General features: G+C 37.3%; 1 protein-coding gene across 4 annotated transcripts in view; it reads right to left on the reverse strand.

The window, feature by feature from the left end:
• Nucleotides 1-27,084, reverse strand: part of SNTG1 (syntrophin gamma 1) — a 791,929-nt gene that overhangs the window by 68,618 nt on the left and 696,227 nt on the right. For all 4 annotated transcript variants that reach the window (XM_041768508.1, XM_041768507.1, XM_041768509.1 and 1 more), the window contains 2 exons: nt 21,376-21,492; nt 20,194-20,265 (listed from right to left, as the gene is read on the reverse strand). In XM_041768508.1, the coding sequence (XP_041624442.1) occupies nt 20,194-20,265; nt 21,376-21,492 (189 nt within the window). The remainder of the gene's footprint in view (nt 1-20,193; nt 20,266-21,375; nt 21,493-27,084) is intronic.

The following is a 27,084-nucleotide window of genomic DNA, read 5'->3' on the forward strand; positions in this document are numbered from 1 at the left end:
ATTTTTTACGGTTTTCAGGGGAGAACTGAGAGATAAAATGGGTTGCCAAGACAGTAGCCCCGGCTGGGAGGCAGGGTCCAGGCAAGTGCACTGGGTCACAGCCTCTGTGAGCCTATTAAGGAAAACTGTGGGGTTTTCATCTGGGATGACTTCCCGGAGTTTATCATAGTTGACAGCCCTGTTAGAGGCCGCCTGCTTGCCAGTGACGAGCCAATGGGTCATGGGGTCGCAGTGTCGCGGCAATCCGAGCCAGCCTGATAATCCCATCTGGGATCCAGCCTGATAATCCCACCTGGGATCCAGCCTGATAATCCCATCTGGGATCCAGCCTGATAATCCCATCTGGGATCCAGCCTGATAATCCCACCTGGGATCCACGGCGGGAGCTGCCTGCGCACGACCCGCAGAGCGGCATCCGGTACAGGGCCCTGGTCTGCCTGTTCTCGGCAGCAGCCCGAATAGGTTCCCTGTCCTCTGGTGTAAGGGTGGTGGTCTGGACAACATGCACATTGTGTCAAGTCATAGGCCTGGGCCAGATATTGGAATTTCTTGATATAGTTTCCTGGGTTAGCAGAGTAAGAGCCCAGCAGCTTTTTAATTTGGGAAAGGTCCTGGAGTGAGAAAGGAGCGTGGACCCAAACAACCCCTTCAGCTCCCCACCTCTTGCAGGGGACAGACCAGGTCAGGGGAGGAGGAGACCTTGCGGGATTTTGCGTGCATGGAGATTGGAGGGGAGGTAGGGGTGAAGGTTGGGGGTCAGAAATGGGTACAGAAGTGTGTGGTTGGGGGCAGGAGGAGAAGGACAGGGGGCAGGGGGTTTCGGATAGGGAGCAGGGAAGACTGGCGTTCCCTTAGTAAGTGGACGGGCCAAGGTCTCAGGAGACTCCGAGGAAGGGGAAAGGGGAAAGAATTCCAGGGCTTTGGGAGCTGAGGGAGTAGGTGGAAGGGAGGGAGGGAGCGGCACCCACGCCCAAAGGACCTGAGTGGTAGAGCAGTGGGAGCAGAGGGAGGGGCGAGGGGAAGGCCCAGAAAGCCTGCACCTATGGGACCTCGGTCCACCTGCCCGGACGTCTAGAGATTGTCCAGGCCCGTGAGAATTGGGAAGTCAAAAGTGCCCTCAGGGGGCCATCGAGACTGATCGTCTAGGCAATATTGGGGCGAGGCCATCATACAGTATTGAATGAGGCGGCGCCTTTTCAGGTCCTGGTGAAGGCCCAGAGTCTTGAAATTGGCCAGTAGACAACCCAGCGGAGTTTCGGGGTCCAATTTGGATTGGGCAGTTCCTAGGATTCCCGCTGGGTAACCCAGAGGCCGAAAACAGGTGTCCCGTTTGCAGCTCAGGGTCAGGGACAGAAAGGGAGGTCACTATGAGGATGAGGACATCTCCTGATCCCCAGGGGCTGGCAGCGAGCCACCTGGTGGCTTGGTGGAGGTGCCCTGGCTTCAGGCAGGACCACCAGACCGAGGCCGGAATCAGGGGAACCTACTCGGGCATTTCCAGGCTCTGGGGTCAGTAAGGTCCTGGTGGTTGGAGGACAGAGGCTCCCCACCAGCGTGGGGCCTCGATCTCCTCCCGAGTTTCGGCACCAAATGTCAGGTTTAATCCCATCGGTAGTGAAATGGAATAGAGAGGCCAGGCAGAGGTTGGTCGAAACAGGCTTTTAATGGACGAGCTCTAGGGCGAGGTTCCACGGCCCACAGGGGAGGGAGAGAGCAGGGAAGTCAAGGCCGGGGAAGTCACACCCAGGCAAACCGCAGGGGGGTCTATAAAGAGTTTTTGGTGGGAAGATGGGGACAGGGCAGCATTTCAATTAGGGCAAGGGTTACAGGTCTTGTAAGCTAAGTTAGGGTAGGGCGGCAAGGCTGCCTTATTGCGAGGTGCTGGCCTGGGGTTGGCCGCTTTGAGGTCTCTAGTCTCGCCAACCCAACAAATACTAGTTTTTTCCCTTAATCTTTCTTCAGGTGTGTTTAAAACAGGTGGTCACCACTTTTTAAAGAGTGACCTTTTATATCCTTGAGGATAATTACCAAGTCACGGCTTAGCTTTTCCTTCATAAAACCAACTTATGAGAGTTCTTTTACCTTTACTCACAGGTGCTGTTTTAGCTATTTCATTATCATAGTGTTTCTCACAAAAACAACCTTTCCAATTTTTTTCTAATCCCGCAAGTAGTAAAAGCCATCAAGCAGCCAGAATGGACTCATATGGATCTGACCAACACGAGATATAAAGGGAACTACCTGTGTCTCCTAAAATTACATTTCTGCTTACATACCCTAGTATACTGTATTAGTACCATGTCTGGTCTGGGCAGATATAAAAAGTGCAGATCATTACGGGAAGTGGCATCTGGTTACCAAACCTCTCATAAAATACGTTCAATTACACCAGCACATTTTGTCAGACGAAGGGGAAGTTTTGAGGCCAAACTGCTCAATTAATACTCACGAGTATAGATAATATGATCTTATTCCTGGCTTCTGTGGGATCTTCTAAAGAGCAGTTTAGGAGGAACAAAGCATTTACAGGAACAAAGCATTTTTATCAATGACCTACCTTCCAGAAGGAACTGTAGATATAATTAAATGTCCTTACAACCTTGCCACCCATTGACAGATACTTGAAGCGAGGCAGAGTGTAGTGTTCCTAGGAAACACCCAACTATCTTAATGTTAATACCTTGCTAGAAGGCAAAACCACCTCAATTTGACCATGGCAAGGCCTCTGGTATCCTTTGAGTCTCCTTTAACATATGAAAATCCTTTGAAAACTCCCTTTTCCTTATCTCTCCCAACTCCCAAGTAGATAAATCAGCCCCTGGGTGGCAGCTCTTTCTGCCCACACATCTTGTCCCCCTGCTTTAATAAAACCACCATTTTGAACCAAAGACATCTCAAGAATTCTTTCTTTGCCATTGGCTCCAGACCTCACTCCACCAAACCTCACCTACATTCCAAAACTATATCATGTTTGTTAGGTACCAGGCGCTGTTCAGGTGTGGAGATTATCTCTGAGTAGAACAGATGACACCTCTGCCTCATGGAGATTTGTTTTGACTGGGGTGAAACAAACCATACGGCAAACAAGAAAATGCTTAACCATAACACATCGGATGCTGATAAAGCCCATTAAAAGCCTGTGCCAGTGCTAACCTCAGGGGGCACTGCCATTTACATAAAATGATAAGAAAAGGGCTCTTTAAGGATGTGACATTTGAAAAGAGGCATAAAGTAAAAGACTACATTATTTAAGATATTTGGGGAAGATGCAACAAATTCCAAAATATTGTAGCCTTGGAGCGAAACAGCAGCAGGTAGTAGGACACTAGAGTAGACTGGTGGAGAGCTGAGCAAACTATGGAGGATATCTTACAGTGTCCTGGAGTTGTCATAAAAGCTTTGGATTTTATTTGTTTATTTATTTTTAAAAGGTCATTATTATTATTTTATTTATTTATTTATGAGAGACACAGAGAGAGGCAGAGACCTAGGCAGAGGAAGAAGCAGGCTCCATGCAGGGAGCCCGATGCAGGACTCCATCCCAGGACCTCAGGATCAAGACCTGAGCCAAAGGCTCAACCACTGAGCTATGGAGGTGCCCCAAGCTTTGGATTTTAATGTAACTCAAGTTTAAAGGTAATAAGAGACAACGCGGCAAGTCAGGAAAATGCAAAAACTGATAAGATTAACACAGGTGAGAAACAAGGGTGACCAGTATAACAGCAGTTTGGGATATATTTTGCTCATTAGATGAGGATATGGGAGAAACAGACTTCAGGCTGATGCCAAGTTCCTGGGGGTGAGCAATTAGAATGCCCAAGTTACAGCGGCCATTAGCTGAGATGGGCATTTGGAGAGTGGGAGGACATGTCTGAGGAGCCTATTAAACATCCATATGGAGGCATGTAAAAGGCAACAAATAGAGGCGAGAGAGAGCTCTCCATAAACTCATAGTTATTGGTACATAAATGGCATTTAATGCAATGAAATTGGCAACTGGTTGGGAATATCTGCTCTGGGGGCCCGAGTAGCTCAGTCGGTTAAGGCACTGACTCTCAGTTCTGGTTCAGGTCATGATCTCTTGGGTTGTGAGACTGAGCCCCAGCCTTTGGTCCATGCCCAGGGGGGAGTCTCCTTGAAGATATTCTCCCTCGACCCCTCCCCCAACTCACATGCATGCACTCTCTCTCTCTAAAAATCAATAATCTTAAAAGAAAAAAAAAGAAGAGTCTATGAAGAATCATTAGCATTACTGCATCATTCTGAGTAACTCTGGGTCCTCATTAGTCTACATAATAGTGTAAACATCAAAACATATTCCAATAATAAATTTCTTTTTACACGTGCAAAAATAACATTATTGCTATTTTTTCACGTTTCTGTTGAATAGAAAACAGGTTATATTCCATGTAAGTAAAAATAATAATATGTAATTTAAACTGTAAAATACTACATATATACATATATATATACATATATATGCTTATGAAATGTTTTAATATACATAACATTTTTGGAAAACAGATGTCATGAAAATAATTGAACATAGTAACTCATAGCCATCATTTATTGTGTGAGTAATTGAACATAACTCAGAGCCATCATTTATATGTGGAATAAGACATGTCTCTCTTTCCCATTGTATATAATTATCTTCTATTCCTGGCATTTAAAACACCATATGACCTGTAATATTCAAGGTATCAGTTTATGTTTTTACATCAATAAAATACAACCATATAATCTTCATAACTCAGATTTTATATAAACACAAAGCATGCAACTATTTTTTTGGTGCAAAATAATTTTTATTTCTGCAATCGATCTTAGTTATTTTTTTAAATTTTTTTTTCACACTCTTAGTTAATGTCTATAATTGATCTATAGTATTTATTGTATTAGCTTTCAAATTATCAGAGCAATTGATAAATATATTCTGTTAATTTATCTTAAGATTAGATGGTTATGACTTTTATTGACTTGAAAGCAGCTCCCCAGACAAGAAGAGATATAGGGAAGAAGATAAAGCAAATAGAATTAATTTTGAATATTTGTTAAATTCTATTCTTGTGTTCGTACACATTGTCTTTAGGGTCATTCTGATGGGATGTCACTGCAGAGAAGTAGGCTGCCCTGAGATTAAACTGGGATGGAGTGTAATCCCATACATGCTCTGTTCTCACACTCGGTCCCATTTCTATGTTACAGCCCAATGCTTCCATGTCACCAGGGCCCTAGGATGCTGCACTTGAGGACCAAAGGTCACACTGCAGGCTGAAGAAAAAAGCATAGCTGGGAAGGGTGTTGGCAGAAGTAGTGGACAGAGTGACCACCATCAGTCTGATAACTGTGCCCTCACACATTTCAGTGTATGCAAGCTTAGACCGTCTCTAAGCAGAAAGAGAAAACAATACCTAATAAGGACAATACTTCCTTGTCCAATGACAAAAACTCAATTTGTTATTTTTAATGATTTGATGATATTTACCAAATTTCACACTCTGTATTAACCAACGACAGTTTCATCAGCCTTTTGCCCCTAAACCAAGGAGCTGAAGTCCACAAAGAGGTCCACCCTGGAGATATCGCAGGTTCAGTTCTTATCTACTGCAACAGAGTGAATATCACAATAAAGAGAGTCAAGTGTATTTTTTGTTGTTGTTGTTTCCCAGGGCACATAAAATTTATGTTTGCACTACACCAAGTCTCTCAAGTGTGATATAGTCTAAAAAAATGGGCATGTCTTAATAAAAAAATACTGTATTGCTAGAACATGCTATCATCTGAGCTTTCAGTAAGTCATAATGTTTTTGCTTGTGGAGGGTTCCACCTCAATGTTAATAGTTGTTAACTGATCAGAGCCTCAGTTTCTCAAGATTGGGGTGGCTGTGGCAAGTTCTTAAAATAAGACAGCAATAAAGTTTGCTGCATTGATGGACGTTTTTCTTCATAAACAGCTTCTCTGTACCATGTGATACTATTTAATAGCATTTACCCACAGTAGAACTCCTTTCAAAATGGGAGACAATCCTCTCAAACCCTGCTGCTACTTTATCAACTAAGTTTATATACTATTCTAAGTTTTTTGTTGTCATCTCAACAATATTCACAGCATCTTTACTGAGTAGTTTCCTTCTCAAGAAATCACTTTCTTTGCTCATCCATAAGAAGTAACTCCTTATCCTTTAGAGTTTTATCATGAGATTATAGCAATTCAGTCACAACTTAACTTCTAATTCTCTTTAGTTTCATCACATTTACAGTAACTTGCTGCACTGAGGTCCTGAACCCCTCAAAGTCATCCATGAGGGTTGGAATCAATTTCTTCCAAACTCCTGCTATAGGATAGGAGGACAGGAGGATCAACTCCTGTTGATATTGTGACCTCTTCCCATGAATCATAAATGTCCTTAATGGCATCCAGGATGGTAAATCTTTTCAAGAAGGTTTTCAATTTACTTTGCCCAGATCTATCAGAAAAATCACTACCTATGGCAGCTATAGCTTTACAAATATATTTCCTAAATAGTAAGACTTAAAAGTTGAGATTACTCCTTGATCAATGGGCTGCAGAATGAATGTTATGTCAGTAAACATGAACACAACATTATAATAGTACATCAGAGATCACTGATGTGATCAGTGATCATAACATATCAAGGATCACCATAAAAAATATAATGAAAAAAGTTTGAAATTACCAAAATACAGCATAGAGACATGAAGTGACCAAATGCTGTTGGAAAAATTGGCACCAATAGACTTGCTGGATGCAAGGTTGTCACACACTTTCAATTTCTAAAAAACACAGAATCTACAAATCTCAACATAGAATAAAGCACAATGAAATGAGATTTGCCTGTATTATACAAAATTCTTACATGATTTGCAAGTTTTATATGAGATCGTCAAAAGGAGGATACTACTGAATGCATACTATTCGAATTATTATATTAAGCAAGTCTTTAAAATCAAGTAGTCTGTTACATGTAATACTTTTGAAAAATCTGTCTGCACTTCATGTCTGTTCTCCTCTTCCTACTGGTATACAAGAAGATGGATCACTAGGTTGTAGGAATCACAAATGATAGAATCAATTACTCCCCTCAAAAGAATTATTACAACTGAGGGTCACGGAGAAAGAGCATTGCTTTGCTATTCAATTGACCGAGGTTGTATTTCCATATTTGTTGCTGACTGTGCAATAATTGGCCCAGGGAATAGATGCCACCAAAGCTCCCCATTGCACAGAGAGGTGTCTGTTGATGATTTTCACCCAGGATCTGGTTGCTGATAAATAATTGCCATTGAACAACAGCCTTATCTCTAGTCTCTGGGACACCCCTGATTTATCTTTCTATAATGTATATGGTTGTAAGAACTGATACAACACCAGAGAGAAGTAACTTCCAAGAGTTATAAAGATAGTCAAATTCCAGCTCATCATCAAAGAAATGGGTCCATTTCTTTCACTTCCAAGCACTTGGTCAAAAGATTGTCCTATGATTTCAAGGATGGAAGGGATCTCTCATTCAAATGATTATTTGGACTAAAGTAAAACATGTCTAGGTCTTTACATTTGTGAGAAAGTCATGTTTTCAGAAAATGAGCAAGAAGACTTTCATAAATTGGACAAAAGTAAAGGAACTGCCTTGGTGGACAGGACTAATCCCATTTTGGGGTGGCATAGTTTTCAAGGGCAATTTAGAGACAGAAATCACCAACTTTTTTCAATGCTTATTAAGTGCTCTTTCTTAGCATACTTATTCATACCAATAACCTTATAAGGTAGCTATAATTATAATTCCTGATTTAAGGGTGATTCTTCTGGAATAAAAAATGGAGCAATTTATCAATGATGTATTTCAGAAAATTATTGGGTCCAGAGGTGAAGCTTTGGCGTTCTGATGCTGATTCATACTAACATGTCACTGTTGTCTCTCTCAACTAACTAATCTGATAATCATGTTAACACGGCATACAGAAATTAGACAGTAATAGTACATAATGAATGGCTAAAGGATGAAAACACCTTAAGGAAACAAAAATAAAAGTAGTAAAACTATCTATAGAAATAAAAGTATGGGCAGCCTGGGTGGCTCAGCGATTTGGTGCTGCCTTCCACCCAGGACATGATCCTGGAGACCCGAGATCGAGTCCCATGTCAGGCTCCCTGAATGGAGCCTGCTTCTCCCTCTGCCTGTGTCACTGCCTCTGCCTCTCTGTGTCTCTCATGAATAAATAAATAGAATCTTAAAAAAAAATAAAAGTAACCATAACTGTATTCCTAAGAATTATCTTAGTTCCTATTAAGACCATTGGCTGTTGTTCAGAAAAAAACAAGAACTAATAAAAGAATGAATAATGTGAATAGTGATGCTAAAGCAAAATTGTACTTTATTCTATGTTTTGATAAACCAAAATATATCAAATAGTTATTTATTATTTCCAAAACATCATAACAATATTTCCAAAGCACAAAATAACAAAACACATCCCCCTGCACAGACAAATACACAGATGTGCACGTCTGTGTTTATATATCTTTATCTTAGGAAAGATAACATTTCCTTAGGAAAGGAAAACATTTCACAGGAGTGAATCATTTTTCTCTCAACTATGCTTTGTTGGCTACAACAAATTGGATCCTATGAAGATTTGCTCAATAAACAGTTTTTTAAAAAGAAACAGTGCCAATTTTGATAAGATCCAACTGTTTATAGGTGTAAACCCTCTTACATTGTTGCTGGGAATGCAAACTGGTGCAGGGACTCTGGAAAACAGTATGGGTGTTCCTCAAAAAGTTAAAAATAGAACTATCTAATTATCCAGAAATTACATCACCAGTTATTTACGCAAAAGATGCAAAAATGAATTTTAGAAAGGATATATGCACCCCAATGTTCATAGCAGCATTATCAACAATAGCAAAACTATGGAAAGAGCCCGAATGTCCATCAGCTGATGAATGGATAAAGATGTGGCATATATATACACAATGAAATATGGCTCAACCATCAAAAAGAATGAAATCATACCATTTGCAATGATGTGAATGGAGCTAAAGAGTACTATGCTAAGTGAAACAAGTCAGAGGAAGACTAATACCACATGATTTCATTCGTATGTGGAATTTAAGAAATATAAGAGATGAACATAGGGAGGCCAAAAAAAGAAAGAGAGGCAAACCATAAAACAGACTTTTAACTCTAGAGAACAAACTGAAGGTTGCTGGAGGGAAGGTGGTTGGGGGATGCTTTAAATATATAATTAATGTTAAGGTCACTTGTGAAGAGCACTGGGTGAACCACTAAATTCTACACTTGAAACTAATATTACACTGTATGTTAACTAACTGGAATTTAAAAAAAAATTAAAGATCTTATTTATTTATTCAGGAGAGACACAGAGAGAGAGAGAGAGAGAGAGAGGCAGAGACACAGATGGAGGGAGAAGCAAGCTCCATGCAGGGAGCCCAACATGGGACTCGATCCCGGGTCTCCAGGATCAGGCCCGGGGCTGAAGGCAGCGCTAAACCACTGAGACATCGGGGCTGCCCCTAAGTGGAATTTAAATAAAAACTTGGAAATCAGGCAAAAAAATATGTAACCTCAAGGTAAATTCTAATGCCCTTAATTTTATTATTCAGAAAAATATGTGTTAATTGAACATATTTCAGATATTTTAGAGCTTGGCCAAACACTTATTTTGCTTACAGATGTAACATAATTTTAAAACTGCTAAGCTGAAAGGAGAAACAAACAATGAAATATAATCACATAAGTTAAATTTAATAAATCTGGTTCATGAATGTTTAAAAAAAAAAAAAAAAGAAGAAGAAGAAGAAGCCTGACCCATTGCAAAGCTCATTTCTAACAGGATATGTCCTGACATAATCCAAACATCACAGGCCTATACAATCATACTTTAAAGGTTTATAATCTAGTAGGGACAGAGCAGCATGAGTCCAAAGAGTTGGGTCCTCCTGTCTTTCTTCTATAGCAGTAACTGAGTAGTGTCACCTAGAGTGTCTCTAATCTTCCCTGTTTCTACTTTATATAGTGGGATGTGAGCAATGGGAGAAATTTATTCAACTCTCTATAATATGCAAAGGATAAGTAGCAAGAGGTAGAGTTCAGTGTACATTACTGAGTTTCTATAGAAAAATATTAAAGAAGTTTATACCATTCTAAAGAAAACAAAGCAAATAATATTTTTATTAATAAAATGTATAAAAGCAAAAATATAGTTATATATTATCTACATCTACACATAATATAGATATAGATTATATATAGATATACATAATATATTATAATATATCTATATTAGTATAGATAATAAGGTGATATGATTACAAATTGGACCTAAAAATTACCTATGAGACTATATCTTTAAAAAAAAGAAGACATTCTAAAACAACTTGAAGGAGATTTCAATGTTTTTCTGCAATGTTCCTTAATGAATGAAGGCCTTAGAAGGGGCTTAATACCTGGTTTCCACCTGTATTAAAACTTTATGTGCAGCTGTGAAAATAATAATAGAAGCTTTTGGACAGTCAAATATATATAAGATTTCATACAATAGTAGATTTGCAAGGTAGAAATTTTCTGTAAACAAAAATCCAAAAGTATTAATCTAGAAAGATTACCAAAAAAATCTAAAATGGACCTGAGGGAATTTATACTGAATTGAAGATTACAAAGTATTTTCTTCTTATAGGATGAATCCTTGAAATTGGCACTAAATGGATTTGGGCAACAAAGCCAATTGTCTACCTCACTCCTTACACAAAAGGTATATCCTGACTAACTGCCTACACAAAATTCTAGCAACCAGAAAATTATTATGGAAGATAAGTTTCAAGTATTTTAAATAGTTTTAAAAAATATTCCACTTATTCATATTTTATGAGTATTATATAAATTTCACTTGGAATGTGTGTCATTTGGAAGATTTTCCTAACATAATTATAGTCTCATTTTATTAAAATTATTGGAATAAATTACAATATCAGGATTTAGACCAGCAATGCTTCCATCGCTTATTTTCAGAACTAGACTATATCTTCTATTCAGACTGAAAGGGAATAGATTTTTGCAACATGAAGTTGCAATAATTCATAAACATACTGTTCTTATACCCACTTAGTTGGGGAAGGAATGCCCCCAAATTAGATATTAAGAAAGATGGGAATGGGGTTTTGGTTATTTGAAAAACAAGATTAGGTATCTTTTGTGTCCAATGTTCTTAAGGAGGGGAAATGACTCAATCTTTTTATTCCCACATCCTACTGCTAAGAGGATGTTGCTTTAATTGCTTTAGAAGCTTTATGAAACCTTTTTAGGTCTGTAAATATTATGTCAAAAATGATAAAATCTGAGGAATCATCAGATAGGTTATACAAGTCATGTATAATTACTTAAAATACTGGACAAATTTATGTTTTGTCCACATCTGATATACAAAAGGTAGTGCAAATGGTATAACCTGGAGAAAAGTAATAACGTAAGAACGAGAGGGAAATGTATGTCATCACATTGAACAAACAAAAGGATAAGAAACATAACTGAAAAGAAAACAAAGCAGTGAAAGAGTATTAAACTATGACTTTGAGCTTTCAAGAGCATATAAAGGTCAATAAAACAAATATCTAAAAATGAGATTTAATTAATTAATATCCTGGGGCTTGAAAAATGTTTTTGCAAAATAGGAAGTAATTACATAACAGTTGTAAATTTATGGAATTCTAAAAGAAAAGCAGATACATTCTAAAACATTAATAGATCCATGACAGTTCCAAAATTACAAATAAAAAAAAAATGGAGTCAATTTTTATCAATGATGATCATTGTATTTTATTAAGAAAGGAGGCTGGATTTGAAGTAGATGGCACTGGCATTGTGGAAGGAAGTAACACTACCTTAATTCATAGTCTGTAAAGTCTCTTAAAAATCACCAGGCCAATGTAGAGGGGAAAAAAATAAATAAAACATAGTTTAAGAAGATTAGATTAAGGAAGCGATTGTACATTTTAGGGCAATTTAATTCTCTAGTGATACACTAAAAAACTATGAACCCTAATCATTTTAAAACAACTTAATAAAATGCAAAACAATTGATATATTTTTAATAAGATCCTTTAAAAGATGAAAACTGATACAAATTTATTCAGAAAATTAAAAAAAAATATTCAGAAAATTCAGACACATCTTTTTTACTGAGATAGTTTCCTTAAAGAAATAGTTTTTTTTTTTTTAAAGTTTAACTTTAGAGACAAATAGTGTCCTTCCCATCAATACATGCCATTGACATAAAACCCTAATAAAAGATAATTCTTTATCTAAATTACAGTCTTTGGAAGAATTGCTTTCCCTAACAAACCATTATTGCTAGCCTAATAATGATATCAATACACTGATGCCACCTACTATCTTCTATATTTTGTTTCTTGTAATATCTTCATTTACGTATATATTGTATATTTGTATATTATTTATAATATATTATATTATACAAATATTATTACAAATAATATTTGTAAATATTATTGGATTTATAAAATTTTTGCTTTTATTTTAAATCAGATAATAAAAAATTTTGGAGCAGCTCTTTTCTGTTCAAAATGATAGTAGTGAGAATAAAAGGAATGAGAATATTGGATTTAGCTTTTTAATCAACAACAACTCTAATGTCTCAGGAAAACATTTGATAACAAAATATGAGAATCATGAAAAAATTCACTTTTTAAATACTTCTTTCTTTAATATGGGATTATTCCATTATTTTAATTTGATAAAATTATATTTTCCATTTATCTCTTTTTTATTCTAGTCATTTTAATAATTCTTTTTTTAGCTACTCTGTATTTGAGCACAATTTTAATCAGCATTGTCTTAGAATGTTCATTACTAGCCAGATTGCCTTTAGGCATGATTTGCTGCATCTACTCTACATGAGGCAGGCTTGTTTTTCTTGCATGCTCATTTTGCAGTTCTCTTTATTTAGCAAATCCTGAAATGTAATATTTTTATTACAATCACACAAAGAAAATTTGCATGTGAATTACAAAGACTTATTTCTTGAACCATTTAATTGCGGATGTGATACCTCATCACCCTCTACCCCCATAATTTTCTATGTAATTTTAACAAACAAGAATATTACGGATACTCACAAATATCACTACAATAGAACCATCAAAACAAGGAATTTGCCATTGCATATTGATCTCTGGTCCTTATACTTCATTCATAATTCAGCAGTTCAGAATCATCTTGGTATGGAGTTGTCATGGCTCTTTGGTTGCCTTGAATGGGAAGAGTCCTGGTCTTGCCCTGCCTCTAATAGTTCTGACAGTATTTTTAAAAATGTTCTTTTTTGGGGGGGTGGGGGGTGGGAGAAAAAGTGGGGGAGAGACAGAGAAAGAGAATACTAAGAAGCTCCAGGCCCAGCACAAAGCCCCATGCAGGACTCAATCTCATGACCCTGAGATCATGGTCCAAGAAGAAATTAGGAGTCAGATACTCAACCCACTGAGCCACCCACATGCCCATAATAGCTTTGACACTATTAAAGACTGCAGGCGAGTTATTTTGTAGCTGTGCTTCCCCTAGGTTTGTCTAATATTTCCTCATGATGAGAATAGATTAGATCATATCACGCTAGATTAAATTCTGTTGGGTTTCCCCATTATTACATTAAATTAAATCAGATGTTTCTAATAGTTAGATTAGGTTTATTATACAGCTTTAGGAAGAATGTTTCAGACCTTAAATTCTTCTTCTAATTGTGATATTCTACTACTATATTATCAGGATATGTTCCATTAATCAAATGCTCATTTTGATCAACTTAAAATTGTGAAGTCCCCTGTAGAGTTACTCTTTCTTCTTTTGAAATTATCATAAGTACTGTGTAGGGAGGTACTTTGAAACTATATAAGTGTTCTGATTCTCATTCAATTTTCCACTTATTTATTTATTTAGGATGCTAGATTCATGGTTTCATATTTTGAAGATCAATTTGTCCCAGATTGGCGCTTGGGTACCCTTGAAGCAGCTTCTGTGTCTTTTGACATTTCTCCATCATTCCTTGAGCACTTTCTGATTTTCTGAGACAATAAAATAATTTAACTTTATCTTTATCCTTTTATGCCGCAATCAAACGATCAATTTTTCTCAGAATTCTGGCTCCTCGTAGTAGAGGATGGTATTAAGGAAGTGACAGCTGGATGTTGGGTGTGCCCCTTGCTGTTGGGGACTCTCTGATCCAGGTACTTTCAGGAGGCAGGCTAAGATCTATATGTGCACACATACACACACGTATAAACCTGTGTAAACACACCTGTATTTATTTTTATAGCCAACTATAGATACATACACACACATAAAACCAATTGCATACCAGTATTTCTAATTGTAATCCAACTCTTTTGGTTTTATTCTAGTCTGTCCTGTCATATATGCAACTCTCATATCTGGCAGGGAGAAATCAGGTCCCCTTTCCCCATTTCCCATATTTAACTAGTTGATCCATCCCTTTCTCTCTTTCCTCATCTCTCACCAACACACATATGAAAGCTCTCCTCACTTGGCCCAGCAAGCCATAATATATTTTTTTTCTGAAAATTATTTTGTAAGAATATCACTGTGACTATACTGATCACTAGTGTATTTCATCAAGAATTTAAACTTAATATATATAATATTAGTCTGTAAAGCAGTGTCCTAAAAAATAAAAAAGAAAAATGGTCAATCAAAACAGCTTGCTCCTCCTCAGTCTAACGCTGGCTCTGAAAGGGGTAGGCTTTAAATATCTACAAACCAAGCAGACCTCCTCTTTTGCAGGATTTGCTAGCCAGCTGTTATTATTTGTTTCTCTTAACAACAGCATGCAATTCAACTATTTTTAACTATGTTAAATATTCCATTCACACTTCCTGTGTTTCCCCATGTATGATCGGTTGACAGGACAATTACTGTGCCTCGACTTTCACATCATGCAGATATGTCCCGTTGTTCTCTCACTGGGAAGAATCTGATCATTGGAATTGAACTCCTAAATTCGGCTGTAGGATAAGATCCATGTTGCCTGAGGAGTGGTGCCTGAGCGTGGAACTTTGAGTGTTCTCCAGGTGGGAGGTAACACAAGTGTCCAGTTAGGTACAGACAAAACACAGGGAGTAACTTGTTTTTCCTATAGAAGCTGATATAAAGTTGTTTTCATTTAAAGAGATAATCAAAGAATATATAGTACCTCAAAATCATAGAGGAAAAGTACTAAAGAATGTGTTAGTTAATAGAAAATATAACGCATTTTAAAATTTCCCAATGTTTGTGGTATTTCTCAACTTTTATTTTATTTTTTATTTTTATTTTTTTTTAATATATGATAGTCACAGAGAGAGAGAGAGAGAGAGAACGAGAGAGAGAGAGGCAGAGACACAGGCAGAGGGAGAAGCAGGCTCCATGCACCGGGAGCCTGACGTGGGATTCGATCCCGGGTCTCCAGGATCGCGCCCTGGGCCAAAGGCAGGCGCTAAACTGCTGTGCCACCCAGAGATCCCTATTTCTCAACTTTTAAAATGATTCTGTGTTGTGATTTTTTTCTCATTCTAAATATTCACATTCATGCCCAATTTTATATTCCTAGTTTTACATTTTTTTTTTTAGTAATGAGGCCCTCAAATTGAATAAGTGAGAAGTCCCAGGATATCTGGACACACTGCACATGGGGTCCTTTAATGGCAAAGTACCCAAAACTAAGAATCAGTATGCCATCAGTTAATTGTCTAGAGTATTGGTTTTGCCACTTCATATAAAATATCTCTTGGTCATTCCTTCTTCTTCTAGTATCAGAAAATGTAACAAGATTCTAGTTTATGCTTTTCCTTTTTTCTCTAATTCTCCATGGTGTTTCAGGTTCCTCACCAATTGCCCTTCCTAAATTTGAGACGTGTAACATCCGAGATTTCCATTATGCATGCCAGTAGACAAGTGCAACAGGATCTGGGCAGGATATGTGCACTAGGGGTTATCAGGATAGAAATGCTGGTGCCCCTGCTGTGCCAGATGGGTGAGACCTGTTAAATTGGAAAAGCTGCCCTCAGACATGAGTGAGGACAGACATCTCTAGGTCTGGGCTGCTAAGGGGTATTTGCAGAGCTGACAGGCTTTGTAAATAGGAACCAGGATTATCAACTAAGGCTAAGAATGAGAAGTCTTTGTTAATTTTGAAGGAAAGGAAGAAGGTCTATCCTAGGCTGTGGTAGATTAGGCAAGAGGACAGAATTCTGAGATAGAGTTAAAGGCTTTCTTGAAGTGCGAGTCCAGAGAACAACAAATTGTGAGTTTTTCCCCGCTGCATACAGCTACAGTTCAGCCTTTGAGTTGGAATTCAAGCAATTATTTTGCCCAGAGTCAGATGAACCAGAGCAGTGGGAGAGGACAGGCCTCCATAGGCATGTGGCTGTCATCAGGGTAAAGAGCACTCCAGGCCCCTGTACAATCTTCTCCTCTGATCCTTTCCACTCCCTGCACCTCTCCAGCCCACTGCTCGTGCCTTGTTGGAATGGATTGTCTCTATCTAAGATCTTTGCAGCAGCTCTGGAGCATTCCTCCCACCCCTACTTGTCCCTCCAATCTCATCTCACACTGTGGCGATAAGAATATTTTGAAACAGGCAAACTCAGTCAACTGCTCAGGCTCGAAATCATTAGGGAGCTCTTTTGTTCTTCAGATAAGTTTTAGATTCTTGTTATTGTCTTTCAACAGCAAACACCAGCATTAGCTTCATATCAAAACAAATTACAGATATGCTGAACATTTTTTAGTTGCTTAAATGGCACATTTTTCTTTGTACATCTGGACAAGTTTGCACATTACTTCCTATGCCCATGATGCTCCTTCTTCTCCCACTTGCCAAACTCCAATCCCAACCATGACACATCATCTGAACCTTTTAATGATCATTTATATTTTAAGTTCATTTAAGGCCTCCTCCAAAACGCCCTCCCTAAATTCCTTTGTCAGCTAGGCTTTTTGTGAGTTCAGCCCTCCCATACAGTTGCCCTGAATCTCTAATACTTAGTTGAGTGCTTGGCACAGAGAGAATACTTCATGAGTATTTGCAATATGAATTAATGAATAAAATTACATTCACATATCAATTAATGAAGTGTTAACCTTCACAGCATCCCATGCTTTGTTAGCTGCACTGAACTGCTAATAAAACATAGGATGCTGTGATTAGCTCCCCTGAACAGAAGCTTCAAGTGCCTAATATATTTGCAAAGGGTAATATTTTTAGTAACAGAGTTGTAATTTTCTGCCAAGATTCTCTTGTTCTGAAAATTTTGTTCTCTCATCACTTGGCTGGCTTTCTCATCTTATTTCTTTCCAACTTATCAATGTTTATACTGACAGAGAAAGAGGTAATACAGTATAATATTTAAGAGCACAGGCTTTTGAGACCGACTACAAAATTCAAATCCTTACTTCTAACATTTACTAGAGATTGTGACCTTGAGCTATTCACTTAAACTTTGCCTTGGTTTCCTTGTATGTGAAATAGGAATAACTGCCTCATAGTGGTATTGTAAAGATTAAGTACATGACTATATCAAGAAACTGAGAACAGTACCTGGCACTGATGTGTGTTTACACTATATATACTGGGTAACTAACTATTATTGCTTCATTTTTCTTATTACTGGTATAGCTTCATATCAGAAGAGAGAAGAGAGAGTAGTGGTCGATGTTCTATGGTCCAGATCATTAAACTGTGCCTTTAAATTTGCCTTCTCTGAGAGATCCCTTTCTGGAAATTGAAGTCTACAATCCATACATCTGCACAGGGTAGTAGATGGCTGAGTTACAGACGACTCCCTTCAGAACTGCTCCCCGACCCAACTCGACTCCTTGTCAAGCCACTCATCCTCCAAGCACTGATCTGAGTGCAGGAAAAGTATCCACTGAACATTAAGTCTTATGTCCACTCCTCTATTCTTGTGCTATATGAAATTTTCATTTGGGAAAAAAAAATCCTCAGTAGACAATTTTCTGTGTGTGTCAAATGTAAATCCAAGAGCCACAGAATATTAGTGTTGTATTGATTAATAGCAGGGGCGCTTTCTTATTTATATATCACAAGTGAGAGTAGAATTATATTTTATTGTCTAAAAATATTTATCTCCAAGACTCACTAACTTATGTAAAAATTTTCCCAAAGCAACTAATGAGCTTATAGGAAGTTTTATGGGAAAAGATAAATGAAAAGTGCTCTTTGATTTTAATTTGGGCAGAGTGCAAATGCATGGAAGCTTCTAGATATCCGTAATGATACTGTAAATTGATATGGCTTTTCTAGGAAGGAATTTATTTTATTATTTTTTTTTAAATATATTTTATTATTATCATTTACTCATGATAGTCACACAGAGAGAGAGAGAGAGGCAGAGACACAGGCAGAGGGAGAAGCAGGCTCCACGCACCGGGAGCCCGACGTGGGACTCGATCCCGGGTCCCCAGGATCGCGCCCTGGGCCAAAGGCAGGCGCCAAACCGCTGCGCCACCCAGGGATCCCTCTAGGAAGGAATTTAGATAGCTAAACCTAACCTCCTTAATATGTTGAAATATTTTCCACCCAAGATTTCAAAAACTCAGAATTTAGATCAAAGGAAATAACCAGAAAGTTACATCAAAGTCTGTGAGCAAACACTAATTCTTTGCTACCTATTTTTTGTGTGTGCCTTCATATTAACTTTATGTCTGTGTCATTTTAATAATATGTAAGTTCAATGAAAGCAAGGACTTTTGCTGCTTTTTTCCCCTAGCCATTTAACAAGCACTTAGCAGATTACCTGGTATATGTCAAATATTCAACCATTATCTATTATATAAATCAGTCATTATTGTGATGTCTGATAGGACAAATGAGGAAGCACCTAAACAGCTAAATAAATATGGCCATGATAGGATATTTTAAATCTACCAAAAGGTCAAAGTTTTTAAGTATATGCATCTTTCTTCTTAATTCCACCAGTTTTTTTGCTAAAAATTTCAATTAGAATCTCATTTAATTAGATTCAATTAGAATTCCATTAGCCGTTTTGATAATTATTTTTAAAAAAATGGAGTTAGGTATGTTCTCTGCTACATCTTTTGGGAGTTGCCAGGCCCTTCTTTACTAACAATCAACTCAAGTATATCAGAGTTTTTCTTCCATAAATTCATAAATAGAACTAAACTAAGCACATACATGATGATGAGCAAACAAGGACCTATATTTTTATTTAGCTCTTGTGCTACTGTGAATGTCAGCTTTAATACAGGATTATTTTATAGGAAAGAAAAATTTTGAACACATTTGAGGTTACCACATTTTTTTTCTCTGCCTTCAGATACTTTTGATACATTTCATTTATGTTGTAAATGTTCCAGCATTTTCTACTGAGTCTTCAACTAGAAGAAAATAATAGACATAAAATGCAGGGAACTTAGTTCTCCTTGGTTACACAAACACGGTCAACTTACCAAGGATTTATATCATCTGTAGTTCCAAGCCTACAGACCTCAGAGTAAAAACTGAATGTAGACTATTATTTAGGTTTTATAAATTATTCCCATTTTGATTCTTAAAAATGGCTGCAGAAACCATTTGAAATCTTACAGAATTCTTCATGACTTCTAATTACAATTATCTAGTGTATAACAGAACTTTGATTTATGATAATTATTTTACAAACACAGGTAACCTTCGTCTGAGATTAAAAAAAATTATCTTTCTTTGCACATCTTTATATTTTCTGCATTTTCTTATTCCACATCTTTTCCAAGACTTTTTCTTTTGCATTTTCCTTAAAAAAAGGAAAAACAAACACAGCAAATATGGTATTAATTGAGGTTTAAATTAAGATTATTTTCAATTGACTTTCTACTTGTCCCTCAATAAACTTCTACTAAGCTTCTTCCTGTTCCTCTCCCCAGGTGGAGGGACTGCAGAATCTGCTTAGTAATTACTTAAACTGATATGAGTGTGCTTATTTACTTCTCTGCATTCTATCTTTTATACATATTTTTCCTTTTCTTTACCTTTTATATACTTGCATCATTTGTTTTCATGAGCTACTTCTGAACCCAGAACAATTGGTAAGGAAAAGCCATGAAAATGTTCACTACTTATTATTCATACCTTGAGAATCTTGCACATAATCTCATAAACTGAAAATGTTTTCTCTGCTCGGGTCCAGTCCCATGTTGTCACCTTTAAAAGATGAAAGAATAATATGTCATTTGTTTTAGAAAGATAACCCCTATTTCCCTTTTTATTTTGCTTACATAATATGGTGCATGATGAAACTTTCCCATATGTACTATACAATCTCAGTAGTGGAGTTATTTTTATAGAGTTCACGTGTGGTATTTTGGTGTCCTCTCTTCTAAGCTTTTTCACCATTTCTTCCTCTGTCACTGAATGTTTTATGTTATAGGTAAAAATCTCCTTTTGTCCAATGTACTTACATATTTTAAGTAATGTATTATCTACATAAATGCTACATATTTATATTTCACACGTAATAATTTTACTACTGGTTACATACAAAGCAGAATACTACACTTTAATGCTGGCTTTAATTTTTTTAAAAAGACATAATTTATATCAGGAAGTTATTTCAAGATGTGAACACCTTATAACATTGTGAAGACACTGAACACTATAATGAGGTTATTTCACTTTCTTATGTTTAAAACATATTTGTCTGTCTAGTCATGAGAAATTACTCAGTAGGATTATAGTTAAATACATAAGTATTAATGTTTTTTTTCCCTGTTTTATGGGTGCTTTGAACTTCATGTAGACATAGACATTCAAAATAGCAGCAGGTCAGACTTGATATTTCCAAGATCCTGTGTAACATCAGACCTGTAAGTGAGTGGTCTGGCATTTGAAATTTATATTCAATAAACATTTATTGAGAATCTACTATTGTGTAAGGCACATGTTTCCAAAAGAAAGACCTTAGGTGCAATAGGTAACCATATATATTTAATGCAAAGACCAATGACTATCCAACGACAGGATAGCAAAATAATATATGTTTTTTAATTTAGACAGACCAGTCACACAGATAAACATATTTTAACTGTCATAAGTGCCTAAGCAGAAATACCTTCTGGGATTATAAAGTAAATATTTAATGCTGGAATATATATTTTTATGAAGATATTTTCAGAAACATGTGGATTGTTTTCTATTTTTTCTGTATTTTATTTTAAAAATATATTGATAAGTTGCTATTTACTACTATAAGGTTGATGTCACTCTGTCATGATAATATGGGAAAAGTAAAAAACATTGGACAAAGACACTTACTGGAGGTGCCAGAAACTTGTAAAGACATGATCCCCTTAGGGCTAGAAATGTTGGTGAGTATGCACGATCTTGTAGAGGGTCCTGCTCCCGTGCTTCACACCAGCCCATATAGACTATCTGCAAGAAAATTGAATATGATTAACAGTCAAAAAAGTCTCATTACAGTTGTGTATTTTTTATATGTTCAGTATTTTAATTCTCATAAAATTATCAAATTAATTGATGCAAAAAATATATTAGCTAGACATAACTTCCAATAAGTGAATGTGAACCACTCCTAAGAGTTTATATTTCCATCAGCACTTATCAAGTGTTTGTTTATGTGATCCAACTTGGTGTAAATTATATCTCCCACTCTCTACCATTCATACCATAAAGATGTTTCTTCATAATAAAATTTATTGATTTGTCTTATCAGTTTCCCAATTAGTGATATTTACTATGGGGATTTGCTCCCAGGATAAAATATTTAAGGAGATGAGTCAAAGACAGGTACCCTGTGTGACTACCACTGTTGTGGTATATTGCATCTCCCCTCTACCTGACAGGATGGGATAATAACCATTGTTTTAGTCACAGATCTAAGAGGAATATAGATTATTCAAATATTATTCATATGTTAAATGGCAATGATAACAGCTCTTTTGTCTCTAGATCTTAAATGATAGTGGGTCAATTTCCTAAAGGAAATCATGTGAGATAAGACACTCCTCATTCAATTATTTGATTCTTGTGAAGCTCAAACTTAAACATAAGCATTTATTTAATGAGTTATATATTCCTGACAGTGTATTCATCTGTCATTTATCTCTTACTGAAACTCTATGTGGTAGAAATATCTGGGAGGATATATTTCTCACCTCATGTAACTTACTTTGGTTTTATGGTTGACAGAATGTTCTTTTCTGCTCTCAGAACTTTCTTTCTTTCTTTCTTTCTTTCTTTCTTTCTTTCTTTCTTTCTTTCTTTCTTTCTATGAGATCTGTTATGACTAATGGGATATTAATGCACATGACACATGTAGAGTCGGACTTAGTATCTTGTGCTTCTGCCATTACCATAAGAAAAGCATACTCAAGATATATATATATATATATATATATGGAACTGACCAGAGTTGAAACTACCTCCTGGACCCAAGTTTAGCCAAATCCAGCCTAGAGGCTAATTCCAAACAACCAGTTCACTTGCAGAGAGAAATACAGATAAGTAGACTTCTCATGTTCATGGGTTAAAATAATTATTTGTAAAAAATATTCATAATATCCAAATTGACCTATAGATGCAATACCATTCCTATCAAAATTCCAATGGCATTCCTTACAGAAATAGAAAAATTATCTTAAAATACTAACTAGAGGAGGAGGCAAGATGGTGGAAGAGTAGGAGTCCTCATTTCATATAGTCCCCCAAATTTAGCTGGATAACTATTAAACCATCCTGAACACCTATGAATTCAACCTGAGATGTAAAGAAAGAATGGCTGAAACTCTACAAATAGAGAAGTGACCCCTTTTTGCAAGGTAGAAGTGCAGAGAAGAGAAATGGAGGGGATATATTGAAAGAATAATGGTGAGGGGAGGGATACTTTGTAATCTGGCTATAGGAAAGTAATACAGCCTTGGGGCTCAAAATTGGGACCTTTAGAAATCTCCTGTGAGAGACTTCCTGGCCTGAAAGGTGCTCAGTGGTGAAGCAGGGACAGAATTGTAGGAGAGACAGTGGGATCTCAATATTCCCAGGGACACAGAAAGAATGGGAGCCTGAGCCAGCAGAGTTCCCAAGCATTAGAGTTGGGAGACAGGTTTAGGCCAGTGAGCCTGGAAGAAGGCTCAGCATGTTGTGCCATAAACTGCAAACCTCCAATGGGACAGATTGAGTGACTGCTTTCCATGCTGGATCTCTGCAAAGGACTGGAAAAAAAAAAGCAACCCTTCACTTTCATCTGGGAGAGGTGGAGCAGGTGCCCAGTCAACAGTGTGAACACTCTCAGTGCCAGGGCCCTGCAATGGACAGAGGCAGGGTGACCCTCCACATCTGCCAGGAGGGGCAGCTAGAAGGTATATTTGAACAAATCATAGCTGAGAACTTCCCTAATATGGGGAAGGAAACAGGCATTCAGATCCAAAAGGTAGAGAGGATCCTTCCCCAAATCAACAAAAGCCAGTCAACACCCCAACACATAATAGTGAAGCCTGCAAATTTCAGAGATAAAGAGAAGATCCTGAAAGCAGTTAGAGACAGGAGATTCCTAACATATAAGTGTGTGTGTGTGTGTGGAATATTAGATTAACAGCAGACCTGTTCACAGAGACCTGGCAGGCCAGAAAGGACTGGCATTATAATGATTTTTTTTTATTTTTTACTTTTTATTTATGATAGGCACACAGTGAGAGAGAGATAGAGAGAGGCAGAGACACAGGCAGAGGGAGAAGCAGGCTCCATGCACCGGGAGCCCGATGTGGGATTCGATCCCGGGTCTCCAGGATCGCGCCCTGGACCAAAGGCAGGCGCTAAACCGCTGCGCCACCCAGGGATCCCCGGACTGGCATTATATATTCAGGGTCCTAAATAAGAAAAACATGCAGCCAAGAATATTTCATCCAGCAAGACTGTCATCCAGAATGGAGGGAGAGATGAAGATATCCAGAAACTGAAAGAATATATGACCACTAAACCAGCCCTACAAGAAATATTAAGGGGGGTCCTGTAAGTGAAGAGGGAGCCCAAAGAAATACAATCTGCAGAAACAGGAGCTGTAGGGTAATACAATGCCACTAAATTGATATTTTTCAATAGTTACTCTGAACATGAATGGACTAAATGATCCAATCAAAAGACACAGGGTATCAGATTGGATAAAAAAGCAAGAGCCATCTATATGCTGTCTACAGGAGACTCATTTACCATGGAAATTGACCTCAAAAGAAAGCTGGGATAGCAATCCTCATATCAGATAAGTTAGATTTTAAACCAAAGACTATAATCAAAGAGATGAAGAGGGACACTATATCATACATAAAGGGTCTATCCAACAAGAAGACCTAACAAGAGCACCTGAGGGGCTCAGTGGTTGAGCATCTATCAGCCTTTGGCTTGGATCCTGATCCTGGGGTCCTGAGATTGTGTCCCATATCAAGCTCCCCACAGGGAGCCTGTTTTCTCCCTCTGCCTATTTCTCTGCCTCTCTCTCTGTGTCTCTCATGAATAAATAAATTCTAAAAAAAAAGACCTAAAATTATGAATATTTATGCCCCTAATGTGGGAGCAGCCAATTATATCAACCAATTAATAACTAAAGTAAAGAAACACATAGCTAAAAGTAAATTAATAGTAGGAAACTTCACTCCAGTGTCAGCAAAGGACAGATGTTCTAAGCAGAAAATTGACAAGAAACATGAGCTTTGAATGACACACTGGACCAGATGGACTTCACGGATATATATAGAATTTTCCATCCTAATGCAACAGAATACACATTCTTCTCAAATGCACATAGAATCTTCTCTGGAATAGACCACATACTGGGTCACAAATCAGGTCTCAGCTAATACCAAAAGATTGGGATTATTCCCTGCATATTTTCAGACCACAATGCTTTAAACTAGAACTCAATCACAAGAAGAAATTAGGAGGAAGTGAAAAACTTGGAGGTTAAAGAGCATCCTACTAAAAAATGAATGGGTCAACCAGGAAATTAGAAAAGAATTAAAAAGATTCATACAAACTAATGAAAATGAAAACACAACTGTTCAAAACCTTTGCAAACAGCAAAGGCAGTGCTAAGAGGAAGTATATTTCAATACAAAACTCCCTCAAAAAGTTAGAAAAATCTCAAATACACAAGCTAACCTTACACCTAAAGGAACTGGAGAAGGAACAGCAAATAAAGCTTAAACCAAGCAGGGGAAGAGAAATAATAAAGATTAGGGCAGAACTCATTGAAATAGACACTAGAACAGTAGAACAGATCAATGAAGCTAGGAGCTGGTTCTCTGAAAGAATTAATAAGACAGATGAATGCCTAGCCAAACTTATTAAAAGAGAAAAAGACTCAAGTTAATAAAATCATGAATGAAAGAGGAAAGATCACTATCAACACTAAGGAAGTACAAACAATTTTAAGAACATATTATGAGCAGCCATATGCCAACAAATTAGGCAATCTGGAAGAAATGGATGCATCCCTAGGAAACCTATAAATTACCAAAACTGTAATAAGAAGAAATAGAAAACCTGAACTGAGCAATAACCAGCAAGGAAATTGAAACAGTCATCAACAGCCTCCCAAGAAACAAGAATCCAGGGCCAGATGACTTCCTAGGGGAATTCTACCAAACATTTAAAGAAGAAATAGTACCTATTCTACTGAAGCTGTTTCAAAAGATAGAAATGAAAGGAAAACTTCCAAATTCATTCTATGAGGCCAGCATTATCTTGATCCCAAAGCCAAAGACCCCCAACAAAAAGAATTACAGACCAATATCTCCGATGAACATGGATGTCAAAATACTCACCAAGATACTAGCCAATAGGATCCAAAAGTATATTAGAAGAATTATTCACCACTACCACATGGTATTTATCCCTGGGATGCAGGGGCAGTTTGACATTCATGAATCAATCAACATGATAGATCACATTAATAAAAGACAAGAACCAAAAAAAATAAAAAAATAAAAAAATAAAATAAAATAAAAGACAAGAACCATGTGATCCTCTCAATTGATGCAGAGAAAGCATTTGACAAGATACAGCATACTTTCTTGATCAAAATTCTTCAAAGTGTAGGGATAGAGGGAACATTCCTTAATATCATAAAAGCCATCTATGAAAAGGCCACAGTCAATATCATTCTTAGTGGAGAAAAACTGAGAGCTTTCCCCCTAAGGTCAGGAACACGACAGGGATGTCCGCTCTCACCACTATTATTTAACATAGTACTAAAAGTCCTACCTCAGCACTCAAACAACAAAAAGAAATAAAAGGCATAAAATTGGAAAAGAAGATGTCAAATTCTCAGTCTTTGCAGGTGACATGATACTGTATATGGAGAACCCAAAAGACTCCACCCCAAAAGTACTAGAACTCTTACAGCAATTCAGCAATGTGGCAGGATACAAAATCAATGCCCAGAAATCAGTTGCATTTCTATACACTAACAATGAGACTGAAGAAAGAGAAATTTCGGAATCAGTCTCATTTACAATTATACCAAAAACCATAAGATACCTAGGAATAAACCTAACCAAAGAGGTAAAGGATCTACTCTAAACCCCCAAAAACACTATGGAAGAAATTGAAGAAGACAAAATGAAAATATCCTATGCTCATGGATTGGGAAAAAATATTGTGAAAATATATACGTTACCCAGAGCAATTTACACATTCCACACAATCCCCATCAAAATACCATGGACTTTCTCCACAGAGTTGGAACAAAGAATCCTAACATTTGTATGGAATCAGAAAAGTCCTTGAATAGCCAGAGGAATGCTGAAAAAGAAAACCAAAGCGGGGGGGGGGGGGGCGGGGGGCATCACAATGCTTGATTTCTTGCTGCAATCAAGTTATATTACAAAGCTGTGATCCTCAAGACAGTGTGGTACTGGTACAAAAACAGACACATGGGTCAATGGAACAGAACAGAGAAGCCAAAAATGGACCCTCAACTCTATGGTCAACTCACCTTTGACCAAGCAGGAAAGA

This window comes from Vulpes lagopus, chromosome 9 (genome assembly GCF_018345385.1).
Source record: "Vulpes lagopus strain Blue_001 chromosome 9, ASM1834538v1, whole genome shotgun sequence".
Classification (NCBI taxonomy): domain Eukaryota; kingdom Metazoa; phylum Chordata; class Mammalia; order Carnivora; family Canidae; genus Vulpes; species Vulpes lagopus.